The sequence below is a fragment of the Hypanus sabinus genome, chromosome 16 (genome assembly GCF_030144855.1).
Source record: "Hypanus sabinus isolate sHypSab1 chromosome 16, sHypSab1.hap1, whole genome shotgun sequence".
In the NCBI taxonomy this organism is placed as follows: Eukaryota; Metazoa; Chordata; class Chondrichthyes; order Myliobatiformes; family Dasyatidae; genus Hypanus; species Hypanus sabinus.
Genome location: NC_082721.1, coordinates 34,764,286 through 34,791,913, shown reverse-complemented (window position 1 = coordinate 34,791,913; position 27,628 = coordinate 34,764,286). Strand labels below are relative to the sequence as shown.

The 27,628-nt window shown below is 44.3% G+C and overlaps 1 protein-coding gene across 3 annotated transcripts in view; it reads left to right on the top strand.

Annotated features, from left to right (window-relative positions):
- The window catches only part of matk (megakaryocyte-associated tyrosine kinase), a 71,962-nt gene that overhangs the window by 9,503 nt on the left and 34,831 nt on the right, over window positions 1-27,628 (top strand). The window contains exons 1-4 of one of the 3 annotated variants that reach the window (XM_059991552.1): window positions 771-920; window positions 19,066-19,129; window positions 24,329-24,442; window positions 25,450-25,565. In XM_059991552.1, coding sequence (XP_059847535.1) covers window positions 19,121-19,129; window positions 24,329-24,442; window positions 25,450-25,565 — 239 coding nt within the window. In that variant the 5' untranslated portion in view covers window positions 771-920; window positions 19,066-19,120. Of the gene's footprint in view, window positions 1-770; window positions 921-19,065; window positions 19,130-24,328; window positions 24,443-25,446; window positions 25,566-27,628 lie in introns of those variants that run through there. The other 2 variants (XM_059991550.1, XM_059991551.1) reach the window with 2 other exon arrangements.

Here is a 27,628-nt window from a genome sequence, read left to right as displayed (position 1 = left end):
CACGAGGAGTAAAAATCTTCATGTTATGTCTGTATCTAAATTAGCAATGTGCAATCATAGTAATTTATAACCTCTCTCCCTGCCTGCTTCCTACTTTCACTTCACAATAGAGACCCTTATCAAAATCAGGTTTATCATCATTCACATGTTATGATTTTTTTTGTGTGACAGTGGTACAGTGCAATGCATAAGATTACTACAGTACTATGCAAAAGTCTTAAGCTCCCTAGCTGTATATATGCCTAAGACTTTTGCACAGTACTGTAAATGTGAAGCATTTCTTCAAAACAAAGTATAATCAAATGAATGTAATACATTGAAATTGGCAAAACGCACGTAAGGGATCGAGATTAGGATATTCTCCAGATAGTGAACAGCATGTAGGTTGGAATTTTGAGTGGAAACAGGAGACTTGAAATTTATTTTTAAAATAATGGACGTTGTGTTGGAGATAGTATGGCCTGTTTCTGGAGGGACAAACTAGATGGGACAATTCAATTTCTTTTAAGTTTTTCTATATACTAAGTTGGAAATATGTAGTCTCCATCAAGAATAAGAAAAGCTTCAATGGAGTTTGACGGACTGAGTGCACCTCCGCACCTGGAATTGTAGATGGGCTGCTCAGGGATAGAAAATATCCTGAGTCTAATGAATAGACCGTATGAAACATGGACAGCAGGCTGTATCAGAGCAAAAGTGCTTTTCTTGTGTGCCCTGTGAGTTTGCGCATGTACATGTTATCATGTGCTCATTCTGTCTGCTCTTAAGCACTTCCTGCTTTGTGACAAGGCTCTCTTCTAATTTGAGTGAGTTAAGCTGAGATGGATTAGCAGGAGGTTTGCGGGCTGCTGGAGTGAAATGTGAGGAAGTTGACCACTTCACTGCAGGAATCCAAAATCCACGGACACTGATCTAAGCCTGTGAGTGCTGTTATTTATCTCTAACTTTGAATACATATACTGTGCTAAAGAACAGCTAGAACAACCCCAAAGCCTTTCTGTGTAGGAAGCCACGAGAAAGACATTCTTTGCAGTTGCTTTTCACAGTTACTTCCTTCTACAAATTCAAACATGCCAAAGAACTTACAACCAGGTCAGTAGCCTAACTCTATCAGCAGTGTAAATCTGCTACTGTGCATCAACTCCTCTGACAACTATCCCCCTTCTCTGATATGCCCCCCCTTCATCCCAGATACCTTCTGATACCAAATCTACATGTACACTTGTTGAAAGGAGGAAAATCTGGATTCACGTAGCATTTGTGACCCGTCTTTGGGAGATTTAAAATGTTATTTTCTAATGAAGGCCATTTGGTGGAGTCCCCTCAAAAGAAGCAATGAAGTAAAGACCAAGGATTGATGGTGTTAGAATAATGAAGAATAAACATAAGCTAAGACTTGAGGGAAAGCTCCTTTGCACCTTCTTCAAAATAGTACCATGGGTCTTTCCCAGGGTGGCAGGCAAATGCCTGGTTTAATGTCTCAAACCAAAGATGGCATTTCTAGTGATGTGGCATTCCCACAGTGCAGCACTGGATGCACAAACCAAGATTTTGCTGACCATGAAGAGGACAACATTTGGAACCACCGTTAAATGTCTCAATAATCTGGCAGTGCAGGATAGCAACGAATTGTATGGTAGTTTAGGAACTTTTACAGTCCTGTGCAAGTTTTAGGCACATCCTATATATATACATATCTGCCTAAGATTAGGGTGCTGTGGGAAGGTGTGGGACCAATGGCAGAGGAGGAGTGCCGAGGGAGGGGTGGTGCAGACGCACCCAGCCCTGAGACACCGGGCAAGATCACTTGATTCCAAGCAGTTGGTTTACTGATCATTACAGAATGTCTCTCTGGTGCTTCCCAATCCTTCCACTCTTGCTCCCCCCTTTCCCAACCATGATCCCCTCTCAGCCCACAATATCAGAATCAGGTTTATCATTACTCGCATATGTCATGAAATTTGTGGGTTTTTTTGTGTGGTAAAATATAGTGCAATACATGAGATTACTATAGTACTGTGCAATAACTCATTAGATAAATTGCATTTTGCAGTTTGACGACGTTATGTCTGAATTCGTCAGATGGTCGCTCATTTATATCTTTAGTGCTAATGAGAGAATTTCCTGATATTCTGTTTCTAAGGGACAAATACTGTAACAGCAAATTCTTGCAACGTGACACTTGAACAGTAAATCTCCTGATGTTTTGTGATTATTTCTGTTCCTGTAGTTATCTAATTCTGCACAGTCCAGTCCAGTCCAGTGAGGTGAGTGCCCAGTGATGGGAAGGAGATTCACAAATGGTCAAATTGAAAGAATCATGCGAGGCTTCCATTCTCCAGTCAGCATGTCCTATCATCAGGTTTCACTTTCCCACATTAGCTGACTCTTGCTTTTTTAAACATTATACTTCTGTTCAGTATTCTAGTGCTATTCATGTACCGATCTCTCCGTACTGTCATTTCCTTTAGCTGCCTGAAATAATAGGTTATGAGACCTGGACTCTATGAATGAAGATATTACCACACAAAGTAACCACCTCTGTCGGTAGTGAACTCGAATTAGCCACTCTGAGAATTTTAAAAGTCTAATGTTATTGGAGGAGAGCAGAGCAACGAAGGTGGAAAAACTCCAGAGGTAAATCAATGCAATATTTGAGGAAGAGTGATAATCGGGTATTCTGCGCAATGTACAATTGAAGGAACAGTATCAGGCAATGTAAACAAGGGATGGAAAATTAGAGAAGTATTACTTACGAAATCTGAATACCTGAGTTTCTACATCTTCCTGTTATTTGATATTTCTACAATTGTTTCATGGACTATTATCCTTAATGTTTACCTGTTTGTATAGTCTAACTTTTTAAAGTGACTTAGTTTAGTAGGACTACATTTTCCTGAATTAGAAAATTACGTTTCTTTCCTCTACTAGGAAACCTCAAATGATGGACGTAAATACAGGACTCAGAGGCAGTCATTTCAAACTGAGGAGCATAGTAACTCTGTGCAGAAGCTAGTGCTTCTCGGGAATTCTCTGGCCTGGAGGGTTGTGGAGCCAGCACCACTGGGTATCTTTAAAGTGGAGGTTGATATATTTTTGAAAAATCAGGGAATTGAGGGCTGTGGGGAAGGAGCACAGAAGCAGATCAGCTAAGATCATATTGAATGGTGGGACAGGATTGAGGGGCCAAGTGGCCTACTGCTCCTATTTTCTTATGTTCCATGTTCTTGTGTTTCTGCTTTGATATCCTGACAATCTACCTAACTAGAATGAATCACTTGGAAGTACCATCAAGTATAAATCTGGAGCCACAACGGTGCTCTATGGACACACTTCCATTTTAGGCTGAGGAATTCCCCACCTCTTTCCTCTCTGCACAACTGTAGGGTCACTCTGCACATAGCACCCTATTCAGAGAGTTGGAGGGGTAGCCTGCCAGAACCCAGCTTATCCAACCTCAATCAATTATCAGGAAAATTGTTAGACCAGGTTCAAATTTCACAGAGCTTTGAAATCTAGTCTGATAACATTTCACCAAAGCTTGATCCCCTCTGTCGAAGTATCAATTTACTTGTGATTTCTGATAGTCTGATCCAGAGCATTATTTGGAAGCTACGTCACGACCTTTGTCCATTCAATCCTTCTGCATGAGACCATAAGAAAATCATACGTCCCTTCAAATCTCAGTATTCAGTAAGATTTTAATTGATCCTGTATCTCAAGTCTGTTTCCTCACCATTGTTGCGTAGAACTTGTTGCTAAAGAGAACTGTAGTGTTTATGCATGCATGTTTGTTAGTTTCAAAATCTTCTTCAACAGTAGTCTCTTGAGATTAAGAAATGATTTGTTTCCACTCTGGTTTTGTTGGTTCTGAGGTAGTTGATGAGATCGATGTGGGAACTGTGGTCTTGTCCATATAAGGAGCAGGCTGTATCTGATGGCACAGCTGAACTGATAATCTCCAAACTACTGTGCTGCTTCCACCATTTACACAAGGATTCTGCAGGCTCCTAATGCCTGATTTCAAAGTTCCCAACGTCATCCGGAGAGCTCGTGGGTCAGAGATTCTCAGTGGCCCAGGGGAAGGTTCATTCCCTCAGAGAGGGTTTTAGCACGGGCTTGAATCTTTTGCTCTGCCCACCTCTCTTTTCCCATTGCAGGGCTCAAAATACAATATCTGTTGTGGGAGCCTGGTGTGAGCATGCAAATGCTGTGGCTGACAAAGTCTTTAGAACAGGAAAGAGCCCACCACTGTCTATGCGGAATCCTGCAAATTCACTGGAAGGAAAACTGATCTAATGTTAGCAATGAAGATGTTCTCCTGGGAGCAGATGCTGATGTTGGATCATTTATCCTTCTGGTGAATTTGAAGGATCCTACATAGACAGTGGTGGTACCGCTCCAGTTCAGGAACTAAGGACAGAGATCACTGCTGCCCACTGGACAATGAGATTTTACCAAGTCTGAGGTCTTGATCTTCAAATAGTCTTTGCCTCAATTGATCATATTTGAGTTAGTACATTGAAGGCAATATTCATTACTGGTAACAATTTCATTTGATAGATAAGATAGATAGATGCTTTATTGATCCCAAAGGAAGTTACAGTGGCACAGTAGCATTGCGAATACACAGACATAAATATTAGGAGAGATGTAGAAAATATAAAAAATAAGTTACCACAAACAGTCTAACAGGAGGGGGTCATCACTTCCCTGGCTATAGGTTGACTCATTATAGAGCCTAATTGTTGAGGGTAAAAATGACCCCATAAAATGCAGTTGTCTTAGTTTATTACTAAAAGTGCTCCACTGTTCAGCCAAGGTGGCATGCAGAGGGATGAGAAACATTGTCCAGAATTGCCAGGATATTCAAATAGGTTTCCTTGTTCTACCACAGCCTCCAGTGTGTCCAGTATGACTCCTATAACAGTCATCTTATTGAGTGTCCACCTTTGCTGAGAGGTGGGGAATGGTCCACATTCTCCAGGATAATGCCATGCACTTTTATTGTCTGAAGGCAGTCTGATATAGTAGGGACAGGCTGGGAGGGAACCATTGTCTTATGGATGTTGGGTGTAATACCTATACTCTCATATTCTTGCGGTGATGCAGACAATGGATTGGATTTCAGTATCAAAACATGAAGAAAGGCCAAGAGCCCGCATTCTGGCATCCTGATATTCAAGTGAGCTTGGGTATGGAGCGTAGCCAGAAAGTGCTTCCATTAGTTCTGAAGATTACAGGAGGTTGATTGTAGCTGAGGCAATACATTATGACATCAAAGTCTAAGAAAAATATTGGGGGCAGAGACATCCTTGTTAAATACCAGCCTTCACTGAGATTGGCTGATGAACTTCTGTGGGCAGTTGAAATTGAGGAGATGTTTCACAGTTCCTCCCAACTGATGATCAAGAATAGCCATGCAAAGATGGCAGTTCTGCTCTTTGGAGTTGTGCAGTGTGACTCTCAAAGCTTGGAATCCGCACTGTGATTGGTGAGTGCACTGGGGTATCACAGCCTGCCTCCTTTCACCAATGTGTGATGGTTAACCTAGTATGCGATATAACTTGCCAGCTCTGCTTCGAATAAGAGTATCAGTTCGTTGCTCCTCTGCGATCAACCACTGACCCCTGCCTCACCTTTCCCCTGAGGGTACAGAGGAGATTCATCAGGATGCTGCCTGGATTAGAGAGCACGTCTTACAAGGAAAGACTGAGCAATCTCGGGTTTTTCTCTTTAGAGCAAAGGAGGACAAGATAGAGGTGTATAAGAGGCATAGGTAGATTTCAGTGTAGAGCTGCCCGATTCCTGAAAGATATTGCTGCTAGATTGGGCCTTAGTGCTGGCTTTCAGCACTCTTCATTAACCAAGGGCTGGGTCTGTAGCAGACAGTAAGCGAATCGCCACAAGGAAAAATATCTGCTTCATCTTCTTCTGATCAGCCCACCTGTGGAAAGTATGTCTGTCCCACAAGGGTAGAAGCAGCCACATGGTCCTTCTGATGACAAAGTTCCAGCTTCTTATCATGTTGTGTGTCACGGTTACTGTGCTACATGACACAGATTCAGAATAGGTTAAAACTGGAGGTCCGAGAAGTGCTGTGATTCATCATCAGCAGCAGAAATGTTCTGTACCGCAATGTGTCACCTTTGGGCTCAGTGTGGCCCTCAGTCTGCCGTTTGTTTCAAGCCAGGGTATCAGCCCTTGATCAATGATGAGTGTAGATGGATAGCACCAGGACCCTTTAACCGGTCTCATAAAGCTACATCCCAGATCTACAGGAAAAGCTGCGGGTAATAGGCAGGGCTGTTGCAAAAAATGGAGCAGATCAATGCTCCTCAGTCCAGCACATCCAGAAGTGTGGTGGGCAAGTAAGCAGCTAACGTCTTTAACAACAGTGGTGCTACCATCAAGGGCAAAGTGTTTGCAACCGTATAAACCACAAATGCCAAAGAAGCCGATTAATTTCTGCTTCCTCCTGCAATCCTCTCCATCACAGAGGTCAGTCTCAGCCATGTGAAATAAGGAAAGGCTGGGAGCTCTGGACACAGCAAGGTAGCACCGTCCCTTCTGCAGTCCTGAAGACCAGCGCTCAGCAACGAGTTGTGACTTTTGCCAGGCCGTTGGAATTGAATGGTGGCGGAGCCCAGTACATAACAGCAAGACTAGAAGCCATGTTCAGCTGGAAGTACAGAATGAATGCTTCATCACTGGCTTCTCCTGAGGTGCAGCAAAAACTGTGAATCCAGACAATATCTCAAATGTGGGACTGAAGTAGAATAATCAGGAACTAGTTGTCCCTCCAGCCAAGTTGTCCTATTAAAGTTCCAACACTGTGTCAGCTTGACTAAATACTGCGTAATTAGTAGACTCACATTTACCAAACGTGATGGAAGGTATCGTCAGTGCATTTACTTACCGATAACCTGCATACCATGCCCGTTTTGGGTGACCGACCACATGACTGCAAACATAGACCATGGGGAGTGACTGCACTGACATTCAAGCAATACTTGACTGAGTATGCTATCGAAGAGACCTGATTCAAGATTGTTTCATGTCCTTTCCAGCACACAAGTTTAAAGGAGAACAAAATAACACTTACTCTGCAAAAAAAAGATAAGATAAAGAACACAATGATAAAAACAACCAAATAAATATTTTAAAAAAGGTTGTTTCTATACTGTACATGGATTGAATATATGTCCATGAGGTCTACATAATGTGGCTGACAGTAAGATGATAAAGTAGTGGTGGTTGAGGTGTAGAGGGATGAGTTAGTGAGTGGAGGTGTTGATCAGCCATTTTGTTTGGGGGAAAGTAACTGTTTTTGAATCTGGTGGTCCTGGCGTGGATGCTATGTAGCCTCCTCCTTGATGGAAGTGGGACAAACAGTGCACGAGCAGGGATCCTTCATGATGTTCCTGGCCCTTTTCCGGTACCTTTCTGCATATGTGTCCTTCATGGTGAGTAGACTGGTGCTGGTGATGCGTTGGGCCTTTTTGACGACCCATTGTAGAGCCTTCCTGTTTTCCGCTGTGCAGTTTCTGCACCATGTGGTGATGCAGCTTGTTAGAATGCTTTCTGCTGTGCCACTGTGGAATGAGTATAGATGTGCATAGACCAGCTCTCTTCAGAAAGTAGAGGCATTGGTGAGCTTTCCTGATTGTGTAGAAAGCATTCTGGAACCTTGAGAAGTTGGGCTAGATGTGTACTCTCAGGAGTTTGAAGCTGCTGGCTGTTTCCGCTGCTGATATAAAGAAGGGTGTGGGCAGTGCAAGTTCTTCTGAAGTAGATATCCATTTCCCTTGGGTTGTTGACATTGAGGAGGAGGTTATCTGCCTGGAACCTGTTCTTGAGCTCTTCCACCTGCTGTCTGATTATTGGTGATGAGCCCCACCACAGGGGTGTCATCGGCAAACTTGACAATGTGATTACTTGGGTGTCTGGTCATGCAGTTATGTGTGAACAGAGTATCCAACAATTGGGTCAGCACACAGCCCTGAGGGGCATACATTTTGAGGATGTGGGGAGAGAGGTGTGGTTGTACATCCTGACTATCTGAAGTTTATCCAACACCCAGTTGCACAGTGGTGTATTTAAACCAAGGAAAAGGACTGGTGGCCAGGAAGAGTGAACTAACACCATTATTAGGACTGGAGAAGCCATTTTTTTCCCATAGAACTGAAGTTAAGGTCAGAAGGAGAAATGCTTTATTCTGTTTTGCCAGACAAGCATAAAGCTCCCATGTACGTAATGTTGAAAAAGAAGAAAGAAGGTAGCTCACCAACTCTTTCCCAAGGGAAGTTAGGGATGGGAAATAAATGCTGGCCTTGCCAGTGATACACAGCTCCTGAAAAGATGAATTTAAAGAGTGGCATCCAGAAACTCCATCACTAAGAAGCAGACATTAACTGTGCTTCGCAGATAGGCAGGTTGATCACACTTCTAGCCCACCCTCATGGATGGTAGCCACTGTGACTCGCAAACAAAATTTACACTTTCTATGCAAAAGTTTGCTCAGATTATGCAATTGATTTAAGTTGCAGCAAATTGGACATGTGCTTACAGGGGTAGCTGGGCTATATGGCAGAACATGTGGCTGCTTTGCAGTACAAGCAAAGCACAGAAGCTGTGGCAAGGAGAAGGCAAGGGACTCTCTTTGAAGGTGTTTGAAGTGGTTTCTGGTGACGGCTTATTCTGTTTTCTCAGACGGACGTCATGTTCAAATGTTCAAAAATAATGTGTGTAATGTTCAGAAAGAAGAAAGATTTACGGCCCTCCATTTATCTCTCAATCTCTCAGTTACTGGAGCTGATTAGCAAGTAATTAGTTCAAAGTTCAAAGTAAAATTTATTGTCAGAGTTCATACGTGTCACCACATACAACTCTGAGATTCTTTCTCAGCAAATCTATAGAACAGTCACTTTAAACAAGATCACCAATGTAGAAGACAACAAACTGTGTAAATGCAAATATACATAAAGAGCAATAAATAATTCAAGCAGAAAATAACAAGATTAGTCCTTAAAGTGAGATCATTGGTTGTGAGAACATCTCAATAGATAAGTGTAGTTCCTGTCTTTTGCTCAAGAGCCTGATGGTTGAAGGGTAGTAGCTATCTTTGAACCTGGTGGTGTGAGTGCTGAGGCCCTTATACCTTCTACTTAATGGCAGCAGTAAGAAAAGAGCATGGCCTGGGGGTGAGGATCTTTGATGATGGGTGCTGAGTTTCTACTCGTGTTTCATGTAGATGTGCTCGTTGGTTGGGAGGGCTTTACCCGTGCTATACAAGCCAAATTCACTACCTTCTGTAGGATTTGCTGCTCAGTATAACTTGCTGATCTGAAGCCTTAAAGTGTAAAAGGTCTATATCTTTGTGGTGTTTAGGTGTCAAAAATGTATTACTGGCTCTTAGACATCTTGAGATCTCCTAAAAGGTGGTTCATAAATTCAAGTTATTTCTTCAAAAACAATGCTATTTTGAGCTAGAAATCTACTGTATCTTCCATTGTATTTTCAAGATAATAACCTGCTCTTGTTTTACCACATCATATAATAAATATATTTTCTTAGGACATATGTTTCCGACTATCCAGGCTATGCTAGCTCATTGAGCCATCCATTCCCACTAATTTTCCATGTAATCTGCTTTCCTAACTTTCCCATCAGTTCCCTCAAGATTCTGCCCCTTAATTACATAGTTGAGGCAGTTTACCCCAGTTAACCTACCATCCTGCCTTTGGAATGTGGGAGGAAACCAGAGCACCTTAAGGGGAACCCACTTGGTCTCAGGGAGAGCACGCAAACTCCATACAGACAGTACCGAGTGTCAGATTGGAACCGGGGTTACTGGAGCTGTGGCACGTGGCCAAGTGGTTAAGGCATTCGTCTAGTTATCTGAAGGTCACTAGTTCGAGCCTTGGCTGAGGCTGCGTATGTGTCCTTGAGCAAGGCACTTAACCACAAATTGCTCTGCGATGACACCAGTGCCAAGCTGTATGGGTCCTAATGCCCTTCCCTTGGACGACATTGGTGGCATGGAGAGGGGAGACTTGCAGCTTGGGCAACTGCCGGTCTTCCATTTAAAAAAAAACTTGCCCAGGCTTGCGCCCGGGAAACTTACGTAACAGGGGTCTACACACTGGAGCTAGTAGCTCTGTTAGCTGTGCTACCCAAAGCCCATATCCACATCTATTTTGAAAATCCATCTCTTTTGAAATGATTGACCAGCTTCTGCTTTTTTAATGTGAAGTCTTTGGTGTTGGATAACAAAAATCAGGAAACTGTGGTTATGTGATTTCAGAATTGTATTTTAAGTGCCTGTTGTTTGTAAAAGGCCCACTCTTTGAAAAGTGGACAGTTTTGATATCTAAAGTAGGGGACCATGTGGTTAGTCAAACTTTCAATGTGCAGGGCAGCTTAGAGAAAAACAGAATGTAAAATGTTTTAGGAGTTTACTAGGGTGAGATAGTAAAGCCAAACTGGCTCCTTAGCCATTGAAAAATGCCAAAGTTGTGCCTCCTTCCCCTTAGAACAGGCAGACAACATTGACACAGCTTGCAGCTGGGCCACCTGAAAGGACCCACTCTAGCAGTGCTTATCTTGCAAGTCAAATGTACTCAGAAAAAGTGAGAATACACGGCCCGCAACGGCAGTATATTGAAGTCAGACTCACATTTTGAACAGTTTGAACCCTTCAGAATCTGTACATCCTTCTTCCCCTGGTGCTCCTTGTGTGTTTAAAGTTAGACATCTTCTTCTTCCTGTTTTCCTTCAGAGCAGATCCTCTTTTGGAAATCCTTTTTTAGTGATTGCTGTGACATTTTGGTACTGTGAGATAAATCTTTGAATCTGATACTAAGTTCTGCTGTTGGAGGTAATTTTGTCCCTAGGAAGCTTTGCTAACAAGTTCTGTGTGTGTGTGTGTGTGTGTGTGTCCAGCTTTCAGGAGGGAGATAACATCACTTTTTGGAGCCACGTACATACTGGGTGGTACAGTCCTACCGCTGTAACAGCACGTAATTTTCACGGCATGCAGGAAACATAAAAGGCTCATTAGACAGCATTAAGGAAAGCAATTAACATTGTTTTTTTAACTTCCTTCATCCACCCATGGTTAGATTTTTTTTTCAAATACTATTTTCAGTTTCTTTGAAAGGCTGCTGACCTGATTGAATAGGTAGCTCACTCTTGCTTATTCTCAGAGTTAATAAGCTCCTATATACTAAGGTATTGATTTATATGCTTTTTATAACCTGTATAGGACACTCCAAAACTCCTATGTATTTAAACTGTTGCAATTCCAATATTTCAACAATGACTTCAAACTGTTTCTGAAATTGCTGTTGTCATGTAGAAAATGCAACAGTTTATTTGATCCGAGCAAGCTCCCACAAAGGGTTAATCTTTTAAAGAACTGCAACAGCACCCCAAAGTTCCTAAGGCAGCTCCTTCCAGACCCACGACCACTACCATCTAGATGGACAGGTACCTGGGAACATCACTTGGAAATCCTCCTCTGCGTCACTCAGCATCTTGACTTGGAAACATCACCATTCCTTCATTGTCAACATGACTGAAATCCCTCCCTAACAGCACTGTGGGGGTCCCTACGCCTCAGGGACTGCAGTGGTTCAAGAAGGCAGCTGATCACCACCTTCTCAAGGGCAACTAGGGATGGGCAATAAATGTTGGCTTAGCTGGCGACGCCCACATCCTATACTGAATAAATTTAAAAAGTAAGGCATTTACGTTAACGAAGACACTAGGGCTAACAATACTGCTCATCAAACCAATCTATCTGATGGAGCAGATGAGCTCTTAGCTTAAAGTCAGAATCTCCAGCAGTAATAAATCCTCTTGTTACTTCCCTGAATCATCAACCTAGGTTTGATGGAGTGGAACCAGAGCACTTACCATTCTGATAGAGACAGGAGTCTTGTTGACTGAATGAAGCTTCCACAAATGGTGGATCACCTCAGAATTCACTTTGCTTTCTTTAGCAGCCCTTAAATACCTCTATAGTTTGGAACCTAAGATGCTCCTAATGCTGTCGCAGTTATATACATGAAACACTTTGCCTCCTCAGCTTCCTTCCTCTCTGGCTTCCATTAATAAGGACCACTTCTTGCTTTTTCCTTCTCTCCCATTCATTTTGCCATTAGTTATATCCAATTCTCTGCACCTTAGCCCATCATCTTCAGTTAGGTTGGACATTGGGCTGAATGGCCTGTATCCCTGCTGACCATGACTGTTTCTCTCAGGGAAAGCTCTCTTCCATATGCCTCAGATATTATCAGAAAAAACAGCTTAGTTACCAATTGAAGGTCTATTTTAGAAGCACACTATATCAATTAAAAAATTTCTGTTGTAATTATTCATTCCTTAATCCTATCATTGGATAAGAGAAGGTAATATGTCGGGCAATTAACTTCATGTATTATAATTATAAAACATTCATCTTACAGAGATTGTAGCAAACTAGTCTGGTTCAAAACCATCTGTGAAGGTATCTTTTGGCTGCTGATTGCCAATTTAATTTGTCCCACATCTTTCCCTCACCACCACTCTCCCTTGTCTACTTGTCCCTCCCTACTGATCTTCCTCTAGGCACTTACCCCTGCAAGCACAACAAGTGCCACACTTACTCCCTCACCACCCTTCTGGGTCCCTAACATTCCTTCTACGTGAGTTGACAGTTAACCTGTGAGTCTTTTGGTATCGTCTACTGTATTAGGTGTTCCCGGTGAAGCTTGTACATCGATGTGACCCGATGTAGATTGGGGGACTGCTTTGTTGAGCACCTATTTTCTGCCCACCACAAAAGAAAGATTTTACTGGTGGCCACCCATTTCAATACAACTTCTCATTCCCTTTCTGACATGTTGCTCCATGACCTCTTCTACTGTCACAATGAGGCCACTCTCAGGTTGGAGAGTAACATCTCATATTCTTTCTGTATCTTCAACCTGACAGCAAGAACATCAGTTTTATAATTTATGATCATTCCTTCCTGTAGTGTATTCAAAATTTCAGTAATATTTGAGTAGTATTGTAAATATATTGTTTGATTAAGCATTCTTTGTTTACATAATACACTACGGGTTATATGTAGGAATTAAGTGAATTACTTATGTCATTATGAAACCATGTCATGTGTGAGTGCCTCACTTTAAAAAAAAGGGAGAAGGAAAAACACAGTTGCCAAGTATACAGGCTCCCATGTTTTTCTTTCTTTTATTTTCTGGAGATACAAAAGATAACAGTGGTGACATGGAAATTTCAAAACAAACCCAAGGCAGCTACCTACCTGTTGAAGCACAGCACGTTTTTCTCCGGAAGGGGAGAGAGATGTTCAAATTAAAATAAAGGCAGAAAACAGGTGAAATTAACAAGCAACAAGTACAGCCACAGTTTGATAAACCTTGAGTACCAGATCATAATAATAATACATTTTTTAAAAATGCAGAAATGGCTGGCTACATCGGAAAGATAGGTGTGTTTAATTGCATAATAGATAACTGAGTGATGTGTACTGAATGAATTGAACAGTATTTTGAAGCCAGTGATATAGCTGATGAAAACCAAATGTCAGTGTTTACCTTAAGCTCCTTAAATCAAATCTGGTTTATTACATATCACCCAATCCAAAATTGCCTTTTCCTAGTGGGCTTAATTACAAACTTGAAAAGCCATCACTTGACCATTCTACAAATTACTTCTTCGGGTTCCAGAACCAATCTGATATTCCCAATTACTTGCACCTTGAAATCTCCCAAGACCATTGTAACATTACCTCTTTCTTACATTTTTTTTACTTACTGTTGTAATTTGTATGGCACATCTTGGTTACTGTTCAGAGGACTATCTATTACTCCCATCAGGGTCATTTTACCCTTGCAATTCCTTAACTCTACCCACAAGGTTTCTACATCTTCTAATCACTTGCCCATCCTTCTGGTTCATTGTTCTCAGCTGTGATCTTTCTTCAACTATTACTCAGTGAAACCACAATATCATGCCTTCTAATTTCTGACTGCACTACAAGATTATATTACTTCTTACTTGCACGGTGTGCATTCACATATAGCACTTGGAGTCCTGTATTCACCAATTTTGATTCTATCTTGCCTGAAGTTAAATTCTTATTTCTTTCTGGACTTTATGTCTTAGTATTTATTCCAGAGATTACTGTAACCTCTCCTTCTCTTTTACTTCTCCAAACTGTGGAACCACCCCCTGCCTCCTCCCCCACGATTTAGTTTTTAAGCCTGATCCACATTCCTATTTATGGACCATGATGATTGGATCTTTCCCCTCCTCCCAGTCCAAATTTCTCTGCAGGTCAGATGAGATGTCCTGAACCTGGGGACCAGGCAGGTAACACAGCCTTTGGGACTCTTGATTCTTGTGACTGAAAATTGGATTCCCTGACCATACTATCCTCAATTAAACTGCATTTCTCTTCTTTCCACTCTCTTGAACGGCTCAGTGAATCACAATGCCATGGTTCAATTGTTTGTCCTTTCTGCAGCCCCACTCACATCATCACAGGGAGCAATTATCTCCAACCTGTTTGACAAGCTCAAGGGCTGAGGCTCCTCCAGCTCTACCTCATGGATCCCTCTACCACCAGCAGTCACATCATCTTGTCCATGACCACAAAATGAATATGTAGTAGTTAATCTAATAGGTGTGACTACCTCCTGAAACACAGTGTCCAGCTAACTTTCCCATCCATGATGCGTCGCAGAGTTTGAAGTTCAGATTTCAGGTCATCAGGTTTGAACCTGAGCTCCTCAAGCACCTGACACTTACTGTGGATGTGTTCAGCAGGAACCACAACGGGGTGCACCTGCTCCCATATCGTGCAGCTACAGCACATCACCCGATCCTGCAAGCCTATTTTATTTGTTGCAGTTTGGTATCTTTTTAGTGATTTACTATATACAAAGAAAAACCTTATCTGCTTTTAAATGCTACTGACCTGTGCCTCCTTGCTGAACTAGCTGAGCCAAAGCCTCTGATCTTGGACCCCACCTCTTCTCACCAAAGCCTCATTTCACCACTCTAAATGTGTGCACTCACACAATGGCTGTTCTGCTTGAACCTCACTTCTTATTATTGGCCCGAATGAATCTCGCACACAACAAGACTTGCTCTTTTCAATGATTCCAGCTCTCATACAGATTTCACTTTTGATACTCCGAAGTTAGGTTGGGACCTTAGGAAAATGTTCTTTGAGTCATGTGGTTAAGTAAGATAATATGTGTTATTTGTACATACAGTACTTTTGTGCTTCTGAATCGACATCTATAATGATAATCTGCATCTATTAAGATGTATCTACAATTGACCGTTCTCCTGAGCCCCTAGCTTGTTTATTAACTAGGAGGGTCCAAAAAGAAGGTCAAGTTGGCAGAAAAGGGATGAGTAGGTCATGTGAGAAGGGAAGGTCATTGGGAAAGGAAATGGTGTAAGCAGAAGGAGAAAAAGATCTGACTAGAGGGCCCTACACTACTTGTGTTTATAGCAAATGTGCCATGTCTGAAAAGAAACACACTAAGAGATGGATTCACCAAGGGTGTGGTGATAGATATCTGTCATGTATTGCACACACAGCTGCAGATAGCACTGGATAAATGTTCTGGTCATTGTAATGAGATAGTTTATAACTTTTACAAGCATCCTGCACTGTTCATATAGCAAGGGTTAATCATGCAGTCTAGTTCCAACCTAAGTTTCAGGCAATATTCTGTTCAAATCACAATGTGTCTGACTAACAACTTCCTTTGATCAATATTGTCGAAACAACTTATTTATTTATTAATCTGCAAGTACCTACTATTGTTGGCTTTAAAGTCCCTCCTGTCAACTGTTATCAGTCTTAGTGAGTGGAAAGGCAGGATACAAAATTACACAGTTCAAAGCAGATTGATTAACGTTAATGGTTCTTCAAATAATGTAAATCTTATGCATTAGTTTTGTGCTTCTAGTCTTCAAGGTGGCTGGTCTGTGATCGCCTGGCTCATAATCCAAATGAACACTCTGAGCTTTACTGATTGAAGTTTCCCATCTTCAAACTCTTCCCTCAGACTCCATTGCCACATGTCTGACTGCAAGTCCTTTGTTCCTGAGGGGGCTTCTCATCCTTTTCTTTAAATCCTTGCTCTTTTTCCCTTTGATCAGATTCCCAATGGGCTTTTGGAAGAGAGGGCCTCCATTCTTGTCTGTGGGACGATATCACTTTAGACTGTACACCATTACTGAGGGCAGTGTAGGGGTGCAGCAGGTAGTGCTGTGTGGAGTTTGCATGCCCTCCCTGTGACCATATCTCTGGGTGCCCTGGTTTGCTCCCACGCCCCACAGACACGCTGGGTCTCAGGATAATTGGCCACTGTAAATTCTCCGTAGTGCAGGTGGGTGGTAGCTGAGTTGGGATGGACATGCACTTGAAGTTAAACTGCAGAGAAACGAGTGGGAGGATGGAACTGATGGACCTGATTTGTGAGCCAGCATAGATACAATGGGCCAAATGGTCTCCTCTGTCATGGGAAATATTTTTTAAAAAACTGGCTCCTCAAAGTCATCACAATCAGCAATTTTGAATATCAGCTCCCTGGCATGGTGATCCCTGCAGCTTTGAATGCTCTCCTTCAGGTCCTGTAATGGACTGCGTGATGTCTCCTCAAGCTTTCCCCAAACTCTGGACCATGCACCATTCTCACAGCCTCTTCTCCTCCTGTTGCAGAATGTGTTCTTGCTTTTGATCCTCTCAGACACGTTTTTCTCTCATTTTATACTGTTATTTTACTGGGAATTCTATCTCTTCTCTCCATCTTACTTAATGATCAGTACAGGCTGAGCGATTCTGGAGGAAGGAGAATGGTACATTTGCCCTTGCAGCACACTGATATGCTTCCAATCCAGCCCGTACACAGTGCTGTTGATTTTCAGGTGTGGTCACCATGATAATCAGCAGATCAGTCCCCCATCTGAGCAAACAGGAGAAAATCTGCAGATGCTGGAAATCCAAGCCAAACAAACATACACAGACACACACACAGGTCAGGCAGCCTCTGTAGAAAGGAATAGATCACCGAATGTGATGAAGAGTCTCGGCCTGAAATGTTGGCGGTTGATTCTTTTCCATAGATGCTGCCTTGACCTCTTGAGTTCCTCCAGCATTTTGCCAGTCATCTGTGCTCCTGTTTTTTTGGAGAGCATGCACAGTAATGCAGTGGATAGGGCCCAAATTGTGCCTGTAGGTGTCTTCCCCATTATTGACGGACCTTCTGCAGCGTTGACATTCCAGTTACAATGATTGTTTTAAATCTGCGTGGTCTTCTCCTCTGAACCATTTGGACTGCTAGGGTAGTAAGTGCTGTGGAGAGGCAAGCCACAACTACAAAGTCTGCCCAAAATACGCCAGCACCTATACACAAGCAATAAGAGGGGAAGCTGGCACTGATAATGCCTAGGCAAGCGCCAACACACCCACCAGCAGCACAGAGGCCTTGGCCAACACCAAAATACAGTTTGCAACTTTGGAAAGCCCAACCACCTCGAGCTCCCAACCTCCAGCTGAAAAAATCCAGGCCCCTCCATGTGTCGAAGAGAAGTCTGTGGAGGAGTAGAGGGCAGAGAGATGGGAAGGAGAATGGTGGCTGGCGAAGAGGAAGAAGTCTCAGAAGACACCATTCAGGAGACAAATGGCTGCCAAGAATAAAAGGAACAGAAAGAAAAGGGCAGGGTAGCAAGCAGGAGCCAGCAACTTCTCCTCATCAGGCACAAGACATCAATCCAGGCAGAGGAAGTGCCAAACAGTGGAGGAGGAAGTGGAAAATGAGCCAACAGGCAATCATGGATGGAGAAGGAAATTTTGCCTATGTTTGGTCCACAAGTCAGAAATATCCATTTCTTTATAGCCATCCATATTGCATTGCTTTACTGCCACTTTGTATAATTCTTTTATTTCCATGAATATTCACCCTAACACCATCCATAAGTAAACAAATAGACTATGTACCATATCCTCAAAAGGCGATCCTTCAACAAAGTGACATCCATCATTAAGGACCCTCGACATCCGGAACATGCCACCATCTCATTACTACCTTTAGGAGCCTGAAGACCCACACTCAATGCTGCTTCCCCTCTGCCATCAGATTTCTGAATGACCAAGGAACATAACCTCATTTTGCAATATTTATTTATTGTAACCTATAATAATAACTTTTATGTCTTGCACTGTACTGCTGCTGCAGAACGATACTCATGTCGCAAGTCAGTGGTAATAGACCTGATTCTGATTCTGATCCAGTCATTAATGAACACAGTGAATTGTTTTATTATTATTATTGCTGTCTTCAAAAAATATTTTAAAAAAGCTATGGGAGAATTTGCATTAAGTTGTTTTTCCTTGCGTTGAGATTCCCTGTATTATATAAATCACAGATGAAGAATTCTAAAGAAATGTTGATGTTTATTGCAGTAGCTGATCAATGTTCCATTATTCAATTGGTACACTTAATGTCAGAAATGTATACAATATATGTCCTGAAATTCTTTTTCTTCGCAAACATCCATGAAAACAGGAGTGCCCCAAAGCATGAATGACAATTGAAATGTTTGAACCTCAACCCCCTCCAGCTTGCCCCCCCCCCACACAAGCAGCCCCAAGGCAACAATCCCCCCCCCCACCAGCAAAAAAGCATCGGCACCCTCCGAGCGCTGAAGTGTGCAGAAAAGCATCAATAAAGACACAGACTTGCAGTACCCCAAGGACTACTCATTCTCCTTGTAATTTGACATACCACAGGTTCTTTCTCTCCCGAATAAGGGAAAAAGGTGTTCCCCTGTTTCACAGCAAGAGGGGAGACATTACAATCTATTTGCTGATTTATGATGCTAAAAGTATTTCACAGATTAGTTCACAGAATAGCGCAGTTTCTCAAGCTAGTAGTCACAAATTTTAAAATAGCAGCTTCACTTAACGGCTAATATAATTAGAGATAAATCAATGTACGTAGATCACAATTATTTTCTCATTTGTTCCTTCAGGAAAATAATTTTGTCTGTGCTTTGAGCTGGTCCATGAGGAGAGAGGTGGAGTAAAATGTCTGTGGTGAGTTGGAGTTCTGCAGTATCCTCTCTGTTGATTGACTCTGAACCTGTGAAAGGAGCTGGTCAGGAGCATTCAGAATGGTTGCTGAAGTATGTGTGCGTGAAAGTTTGGGTAAAACAGGACTGGGTGCTATAGTATCCTTTGTGTTCAGCAATAATTTGTGAAATGTTTCTTTAACTATCACATAAATAGAGTCACAGAACACTACATTGCAGAAACCTGCCCTTCAGCCCATCTAGTCTGTGCCAAACTGTTACTCTGTCTAGTCCAACTGACCTGCACTTGGACCATAGCCCTCCATACCTCTCCTATCCACGTACCTATCCAAATTTCTCTCAAGTCTTGCAACTGAACCTGTATCCACCACTTCCACTCTGACACGATCCTCTGAGTAAAGATGAACCCCCTCAGATCCTACTCATCTTCACTACTTCCCCTTCTCCCTTATGACATCCAGTTTTAATGTCACCCAGCCTCAGTGGAAAAAGCCTGCTTGCATTTACCCTATCTATACCCCTCATAATCTTCTATAGCTTCATCAACTCTCCCTTCATTCTCCTACGTTCCAGGGAGAAATAAAAATAACCTTTCCTTATGTAACCCCCTGTGTCGCCTCAGGCTCGCTCAGCTCGTTCTCGTCTAGGGGGAGCAGCCTTCGGCCCCGCCAAACTGGGTAATCAGCTGGTGTGGATGCTGTGTGATGTCCCCGCCTCGCCCAAAAACAGACAGCACACCATATGCGATTAAATGAGTACAATTTATAAAGGTTACTATAACTGTGATTAATAACGATACAGTATATATGAAGAGAAAATTAAAGAAAAGGCGCCAAACTTATCAAAGTCCAAACCACTTCGTGCACAACTGTTGGAGCTCAATTACTGAAGTCTTCTGGCCACCATTCGATCCCCTCCGAACTCCTCGACTCGCAGCTCAGGACCCTCCGAACTCCTCGACTCTCCAAACAGCTCAGGACCCTCCGAGTGGTCAACCAAGCACATCTAGCTTCATTCCCCCCCCCCCTCGGAGAATCTCCCGGCCTCAGACCCCCCTTTGGGGTCCGATCCTCGCCCAGCTTAGAGCATTGCATCCTCTCTCTCGACCCCCTCGCGCCGATCTGCCCAAAAGCTTACAGACTCAGAAGAAAGAACATTAATCCCCATTTGGTTTACAAAGGAATACCATTCTCGTTATCAGTAAATTAGCATTCCTGCTAGTTAACAAAAGGAAACCCTTTCCCAACAGTAACAAAGAAAAAAAAGAAACCCCCTTTACACACTTCCTCCACCAAATAAAAGTCATGTCCTCATGACTACTAAATAACTCGCCACCTTTCCTGCCAACACACCGTAACCCAAGCACAAACAGTGACATCTCCTCCCCACACAGTAACCCTCCCCGCTACACCTGACTCAATGGGAGAAGGGCCAAAGGTCTCTTCCTCAATCGAGGGAAAGTCAGCAAAAGGCAGCATGTACCACACATCCAGCACATCATCCATCGAATCTGTATTCTTCCTCATTCTTGTGATCGGTAGCTGCTGTTTGATCTTCTCCAAATGGAAACACGTGGCCTGCACTGCTCCCGCAGTCTCTTCAGCCTCCTGTTCAGTATTCACTGCACTTCTCTCCAGCTTTTTCTTTCTCATGACTTCTTCCAGATCAACTTTCAGGTTTTGCACTTCATTTGAACTGTCGATGGTCATCTTCAGGATCCCTTCAAGCTTCCGCTTCTCTCTTCTGAGATTTGTCTGTAATTTCTTCACCTCTGCAAACTCCCCTCTCCGGGTTCTCAGTTTGCTATTACCCTCAGTCAGACAACTTTCTTCATTCTCTCCAACTTGTAAGTCTTCCAAATGGTTCCAGATCACTTTCTCCAGTCTCTCCGTCTTCATATCAAACTTGATTCCGTAGAGACAGTCTCTCACGAGCTGCGACCTTCGCCAGCCCTGGCACGTGTCCCAAAAACACTTTAACTCGGTAGTTCTCAGCTGCTCCTGCAACGACCTCACTTCATATTCTCCTGAGGCAAATCCAAATACCAAGAGATCATCCACATACACCAAAACTCCAAACGCCTCCACATCCCCTATGGTTTTCCACCTGCCCAGCAGGAAGGTTGCAAGGGCTCCAGATATGCCCTGTGGCATCTTTTCGGACCCGAAGACTCCTAGGGAATTTATAACGGCCGTCTTCTCCTTGTTGGCCCCACTCATCCGGATCTGGCAACATCCACTCCTCAGATCCAGCACCTTAAACCACTTCACACCACTCAGACAGGCCATCGCCTCTTCGGCCCTCAGGGCCATATTCTGGTCACTGACAGTGCGCTTCTTCAATGCAATATAATCCACACACACGCTGCCTACGTCTCCCACGGCTTCAGGGGCCAGTCGCCTCTCTCTCTCTCCGAGGTATCTTCAGCAGTCAACTCCGCTCCCTCGTGGTATTTCGCAGCGTCCACTAAGAGGGTCTCACCCTCAGATACTTCCCCCAGGCCGTACCACCACTGGCTCTTGTTTGAATTCGGTATCGGCCCAATGCTGCTACACACGTCCACACAAGCAGCTCGAAACTCTGGGTGCATCGACAATGTCTCCAAACAGCGCTCACCCACCTCCTCCGGGCAGGCCCCCAAGCGCACCAGCAGGATATTGGTTCTCTCTAGAACAGAAACGCTGCCCGTCTCAGCAGGGTCCGGACACATCAGCATTAACGATTCATGAACCTTAGTCTCCTCCACATTTGCCTCCAAGAACTCCATTTTCACTGACCAACAACCGTCGTCTGGATAATCACCGGTACTGGTACCCCGAATCTCCAGTGTTCTCAATGTCGTCAAGGGTAAATGCTTCCAATAACGGTTATGAAACAAACTGTACAGCAACTTAACCGGCACCCCGGTGCCGAGGATGGCTTTAACTTGACTTCCATCCATCCGTAACAACACCTGTGCGCGTGGCCCCTCTAAGCCTTCAGGAATAGAGTCTGTTCCTTTCGGGAGTTCCTTGGTACATTGCGGGGAACGTGCTCCCCCAGAGATCCCAAGCCGTTCCCCCACTGGGCCTCCTCTAAGTTTCCCGACACCTCTCGAATCAACGGAACAACTGATCCCCTTGACAGATCCCCTTTGCACCACAAGCAATTTATCTGCCCCCTAGGCAAAAAGGGATACCCTAAAAACTTCCCACCAATCTCCTGCCACGGATATGATAAGCCCCCCAGCTGCAGCATTTGACTTCCAGTCGAACCACACGCATTTTCCCACACTTTCCCAGAACTGGCAGCGGTCACTTCGAGGTAATTGCGCCCGACAGTTCTAACAAAGTCACCAACCCGTCCCTGTCGCTTTTCCTCAGCCAAGCACTGCCACTCACCCAACAACTGAGGGGTCCGCTCCGCCCACGCTTCCGCCCCTTTAGGGCTGGACATTATTCCAATAACCGGGCGGAGCCCACCACTGATGAAACATCCCAACCTGTCACTCCTCACTCTCCAAACAGTACGGACAACCCATGGTCCCATCACCATTTCGTCAGCACTAGTTGGAACTCGAACAATGACCTCCAGGCTAGCAACAGCAGCCACCCCACCCAACACACACGCAGCGATAACCAGCAATCGCACACCCACAAAGGCACACCAACTCTTCGCCGCAGACAAAATTTAAAGAGGGTGATCACACAGCTTCCACAGAAATCAATCCCAGACGAGCACCCCACAATGTAAACCCCTGTGTCGCCTCAGGCTCGCTCAGTTCGTTCTCGTCTAGGGGGAGCAGCCTTTCGCCCCGCCAAACTGGGTAATCAGCTGGCGTGGATGCTGTGTGATGTCCCCGCCTTGCTCAAAAACAGACAGCACACCATATGCGATTAAATGAGTACAATTTATAAAGGTTACTATAACTAAGTGATTAATAACGATACAGTATATATGAAGAGAAAATTAAAGAAAAGGCGCCAAATTTATCAAAGTCCAAACCACTTCGTGCACAACCGTTGGAGCTCAATTACTGAAGTCTTCTGGCCACCATTCAATCCCCTCCGAACTCCTCGACTCGCAGCTCAGGACCCTCCGAACTCCTCGACTCTCCAAACAGCTCAGGACCCTCCGAGTGGTCAACCAAGCACATCTAGCTTCATCCCCCCCCCTCCTCGGAGAATCTCCCGGCCTCGGACCCCCCTTTGGGGTCCGATCCTCGCCCAGCTTAGAGCATTGCGTCCTCTCTCTCAACCCCCTTGCGCCGATCTGCCCAAAAGCTTACAGACTCAGAAGAAAGAACATTAATCCCCATTTGGTTTACAAAGGAATACCATTCTCGTTATCAGTAAATTAGCATTCCTGCTAGTTAACAAAAGGAAACCCTTTCCCAACAGTAACAAAGAAAAAAAAAGAAACCCCTTTTACACTTATAATTCCGATCCTCAAATCCCAGCAACATCCTTGTGAGTTTTCTCTGTATTCTTTCAATTTTATTGATGCATTTCCTGTAGGTAGGTGACCAGACCTACACACTGTAGTACTACAAGCTTGTCCTCTCCAAAGTTTTATACATTTCAGCATAACATCCTAACTCAATATTCTGATTTTTGAAGGCCAGTGTACCAAGAGCTCCCTTTACGACTTTATGTACTTTCAAGGAATTATGGCTCTATATTCCCAGATCCTTCTGTACTACCACACTCCTTAGTGCTCTACCTTTCACTGTGTAAGTCCCACACAATGGTTTGTTCTCCCAAAATGCAACACCTCATACCTGTCATTAAATCCCATCTGCCATTTCTTTAGCCGATTTTCCCAGCTGGTCCAGATCTGATTGCAAGCTTTGATAGTCTTCCTCACTGACTACTACACCCCCAAAGTTGCCACCTGCAACTTTGCTCATCCAGTTTACCACATTATCATCCTGCAAACATCACTGCAGGTGCCCATAAGCAAGTATTTTGTATTGGATAACAGTTGGAAGAAGCAGTTTAGACAAGTTTATTCTCTCATTCCAGTGTTGGAGGAGCAGTTGGGCTCAGAGTCACAGATTTTCCTGCATGTGATGGTAAATTTTGGGATGTGAAGGTTTAATCCTGACGTTAGGCCTTCCAAGAAGTTGCTTGCATCCCAGCAATGCAATCAGCATGAGCTGTGGTGCATTTTCCTTTTAAATACAGTTAATAATTCTGTTTTAAAATTTTTTTTATTTTTGCAGAAAGGCTGGGATCGTGGCACACAATGTATAGCTAAGTGTGATCACAAAACCTCTAAGAAAGATGAGCTATCATTTCGCAAAGGAGATATCCTGACAATTATTGAGGTTGTTAATGTGAGTATGTGTTAACCAAAGAGCATTCTTCTCCAATACTAAATCCATGTGTTGCAGATGACAGAAATCTGAAATAAAAAGAGAAAGTACTGGAAATACTCAGTGGTTCAAATGGCACCTAATGGAAGGGAATCAGAACTTTGCATTCAGTTTGGGGAGGTTTTTGGGATATAAAGAGTGCTGACTGAGATGCACAGAGAATGGAGCATTTGTTTAATGCTTTGCATTTTTGAGCACGTGCTCTTTGTTTTGTAGAGATCCACCTCAAGAAAATGGTTGTGGAGATCTTTTATTTATCACACCTTCCTCTTCCCTAACTCCAGCCTGGCCTCCTCTCAAAATGAGCCAAATATTCCAACGAGGATCTGTGCATCCCTCCCAATCATACTTCCCCATCAACTCTTCCATTTCCATATCCCATCAACTTTCCCATTCATAGATCCCTGTCAAATGGCCAGTTCATTCCAATGAGCTCTGCACTTGTATCCCTGTTCAGAGATCCCAATTCCAGTTTGTTTGAGTCAGCTCACCTATTTACACATCCCAATCGATCCAAAGAATTACCAGATGATGGGAAAAGTGAGGAGCTACTGGGAAATATCAAGTTTAAAAAAAGTAGTGGCAATGATTTCAAAACTGTGGACATGTAGAAAGGTGGAGGAGAGTCCAATCTGGGTCTTGAGAGCTTAGAATGAACACTTGGAAATGTCCAGCACCAATGTGTGGTTGAGCTAGGATTACAGAAATACTAAACACAGAGATTCTGCAGATGCTGGAAATCCAAAGCAACACACCCAAAATGTTGAAGGAACTCAGCAGGCCAGGCAGCATCTTTGGAAATGAATAAACAGTCGACATTTTGGGGCAACACACTTCTTCAGGACTGGAAAGGAAGGGGGAAGATGACAGAAATAATGATGGTTTTCTGAGCATATGAATGACAGAAAGGAACTATGTATCATCTAATTTCATTAGTTCACTGGGAGTGTTCCATTTATTTTAAGCAGAATAAGGGTTTGTTTCGGGCAAAGAATAACAAGACCCAGGAGGAAGGGCTGATATCCAGAAACAAATTACGTGAGCGTGAAGCCATTCGGGTCGACCCCAAAATCAGCCTCATGCCGTAAGTACCTCTTCTGCTTACTAGCTTTGGGTATGGTAGGTTAAGAATTGGTCTGAAGGTGAGGAGAACTCTTCCCTTCTTTATCCAGTAGTACTGTGGTGAACTACATATACCTGTCTGGACACGCCCCTCTGCTGACTGCTCCTGTGGCTCCTCCCACAGACCCCTGTATAAAGGCGATTGGAGAAACTGCTCCTCCCTCAGTCTCCAGGATGTTGTGTCCTGGTCTCTTGCAGCTAATAAAAGCCTATCATTCGCCTCCCATCTTCGAGAGTTATTGATGGTGCATCAATTTTATTAGCAGCAATTTTAAAACATGGAGAGCATTTTATGACCAGACAAATTGGACATTGATCCTCAATCTCCCGAAGCAGCCATTGCCTTTGAACTCTGGCTTGCATGCTTCCAATCGTGCCTGGAAGAAATTCACGTTACTGAGTCTGCTACCATACACAGAGTTCTCTTCTCCAGAGTCAGTCGGAGGGTATACTCCCTAATCAGGGACCTGCCGACCTACCAAGGGGCACTGGACGCCCTCAAAAGACATTACCTGTGGCCGGTGAACACTGTCTACACAAGACATCGCTTAGTGACGCGGCAGCGGTGGGCCGGAGAGTCAAGCGCTGAGTTTGTCCGAGCCCTAAAGACACTCATGCGGGCCTGCGACTGCAGGGGACTGACGGCAGAACAACATGCGGAGCTGCTAGTAAGAGACGCCTTCATTACGGGGATCAGGTCAGTGTACGTGCACCAGCAGCTGCTGGAAAACGCCGATCTTACCTTACAGTCAGCGATCGAGCTGGCTGACACGCTGGAGGCTGCTCTGCACAACGCTGACGCTGTCCAGCCGCGTGATCTCCCACCAGTCCCATGGACGCTGCAGACCCTGCTACCCGCTGGTGAATCGACCTCAGCTGCTGCCAGTCGTGAGTCCGTGCAGTCGCCGCAACCCGCCAGCGAGTCAACCATGGCTGCTGCCAGTCGCAAGTCCGTGCAGTGTTACTTCTACAGACTCAAAGCACCCCCGAAAACGTTGCCCGTCCCGAGAAGCTACCTGCTCCAGCTGCGGAAAGAAGGACTACCTCGCCAAGGCCTGTAAGTCTAAACCACGGGCGGGGTCGAGCAGCGCCGCGTGCGAAGCATGGGGGTTGCCATCTTGGTCGCCGCCATCTTGCCTGCCTGCCTCATGCGAGGCATGGGGTGGCCATCTTTGTCGGTGCCACCTCGCCCCGCCTCCAACCCACGGGTGCTTACCGGACACCAAGACGGCGATTCAACTCTGGCCTCCGTGACCCTTGACCAAAGCACTCCACCAAAGCTTTCATGGTCAATGATGGACATCCTGGTGGAGGGGCACAGGACTAGCTGCCTGTTTGACACGTGCAGCACTGAGAGTTTTATTCACCCGGACACGGTGCAATGCTGCGGACTCGTGACACAGCCGGTAAGCCAGAGGGTCACCATGGCTTCTGGGTCACATTCCACAGTCATCCGGGGAGGTTGTGTAGCAACATTGGTGGTGCAGGGCACAGAATATCGGGACTTTGCATTACTGGTCATGCCTCAACTGTGTGCCCCTGTGCTATTGGGGCTCGACTTCCAGAGCCACCTGAAAAGTGTGACAATGGAGTATGACGGGCCCCTCCCACCAATCACTGTCAGAAATCCTCAGTTTTGTGGGGCTTCGTCATATACCCCGCTACTGACCCCACACACACACAAACACACACACCGACCCACACATCCCACCCAACACCATGCCACCAGCCGCGCTACTGACACCACTTGCAGCCTCTCCACCCTCAAGATCCCTCCCCCACCGCTGTTCGCCAACCTGACCCCCGACTGTAAACCTGTGGCAAGTAAAAGCAGGAGGTACAGTGTGGGGGACAGGGCCTTCATTCAGTCGGAGGTGCAGCGGCTGCTCAGGGAGGGGATCATTGAGCCAAGCCCAAGTGCGTGGAGGGCCCAGGTGGTCGTTGTTCGGACAGGGCAGAAAAATAGGATGGTCGTGGACTATAGCCAGACCATCAATAGGTTCACTCAGCTTGACGTGTACCCCC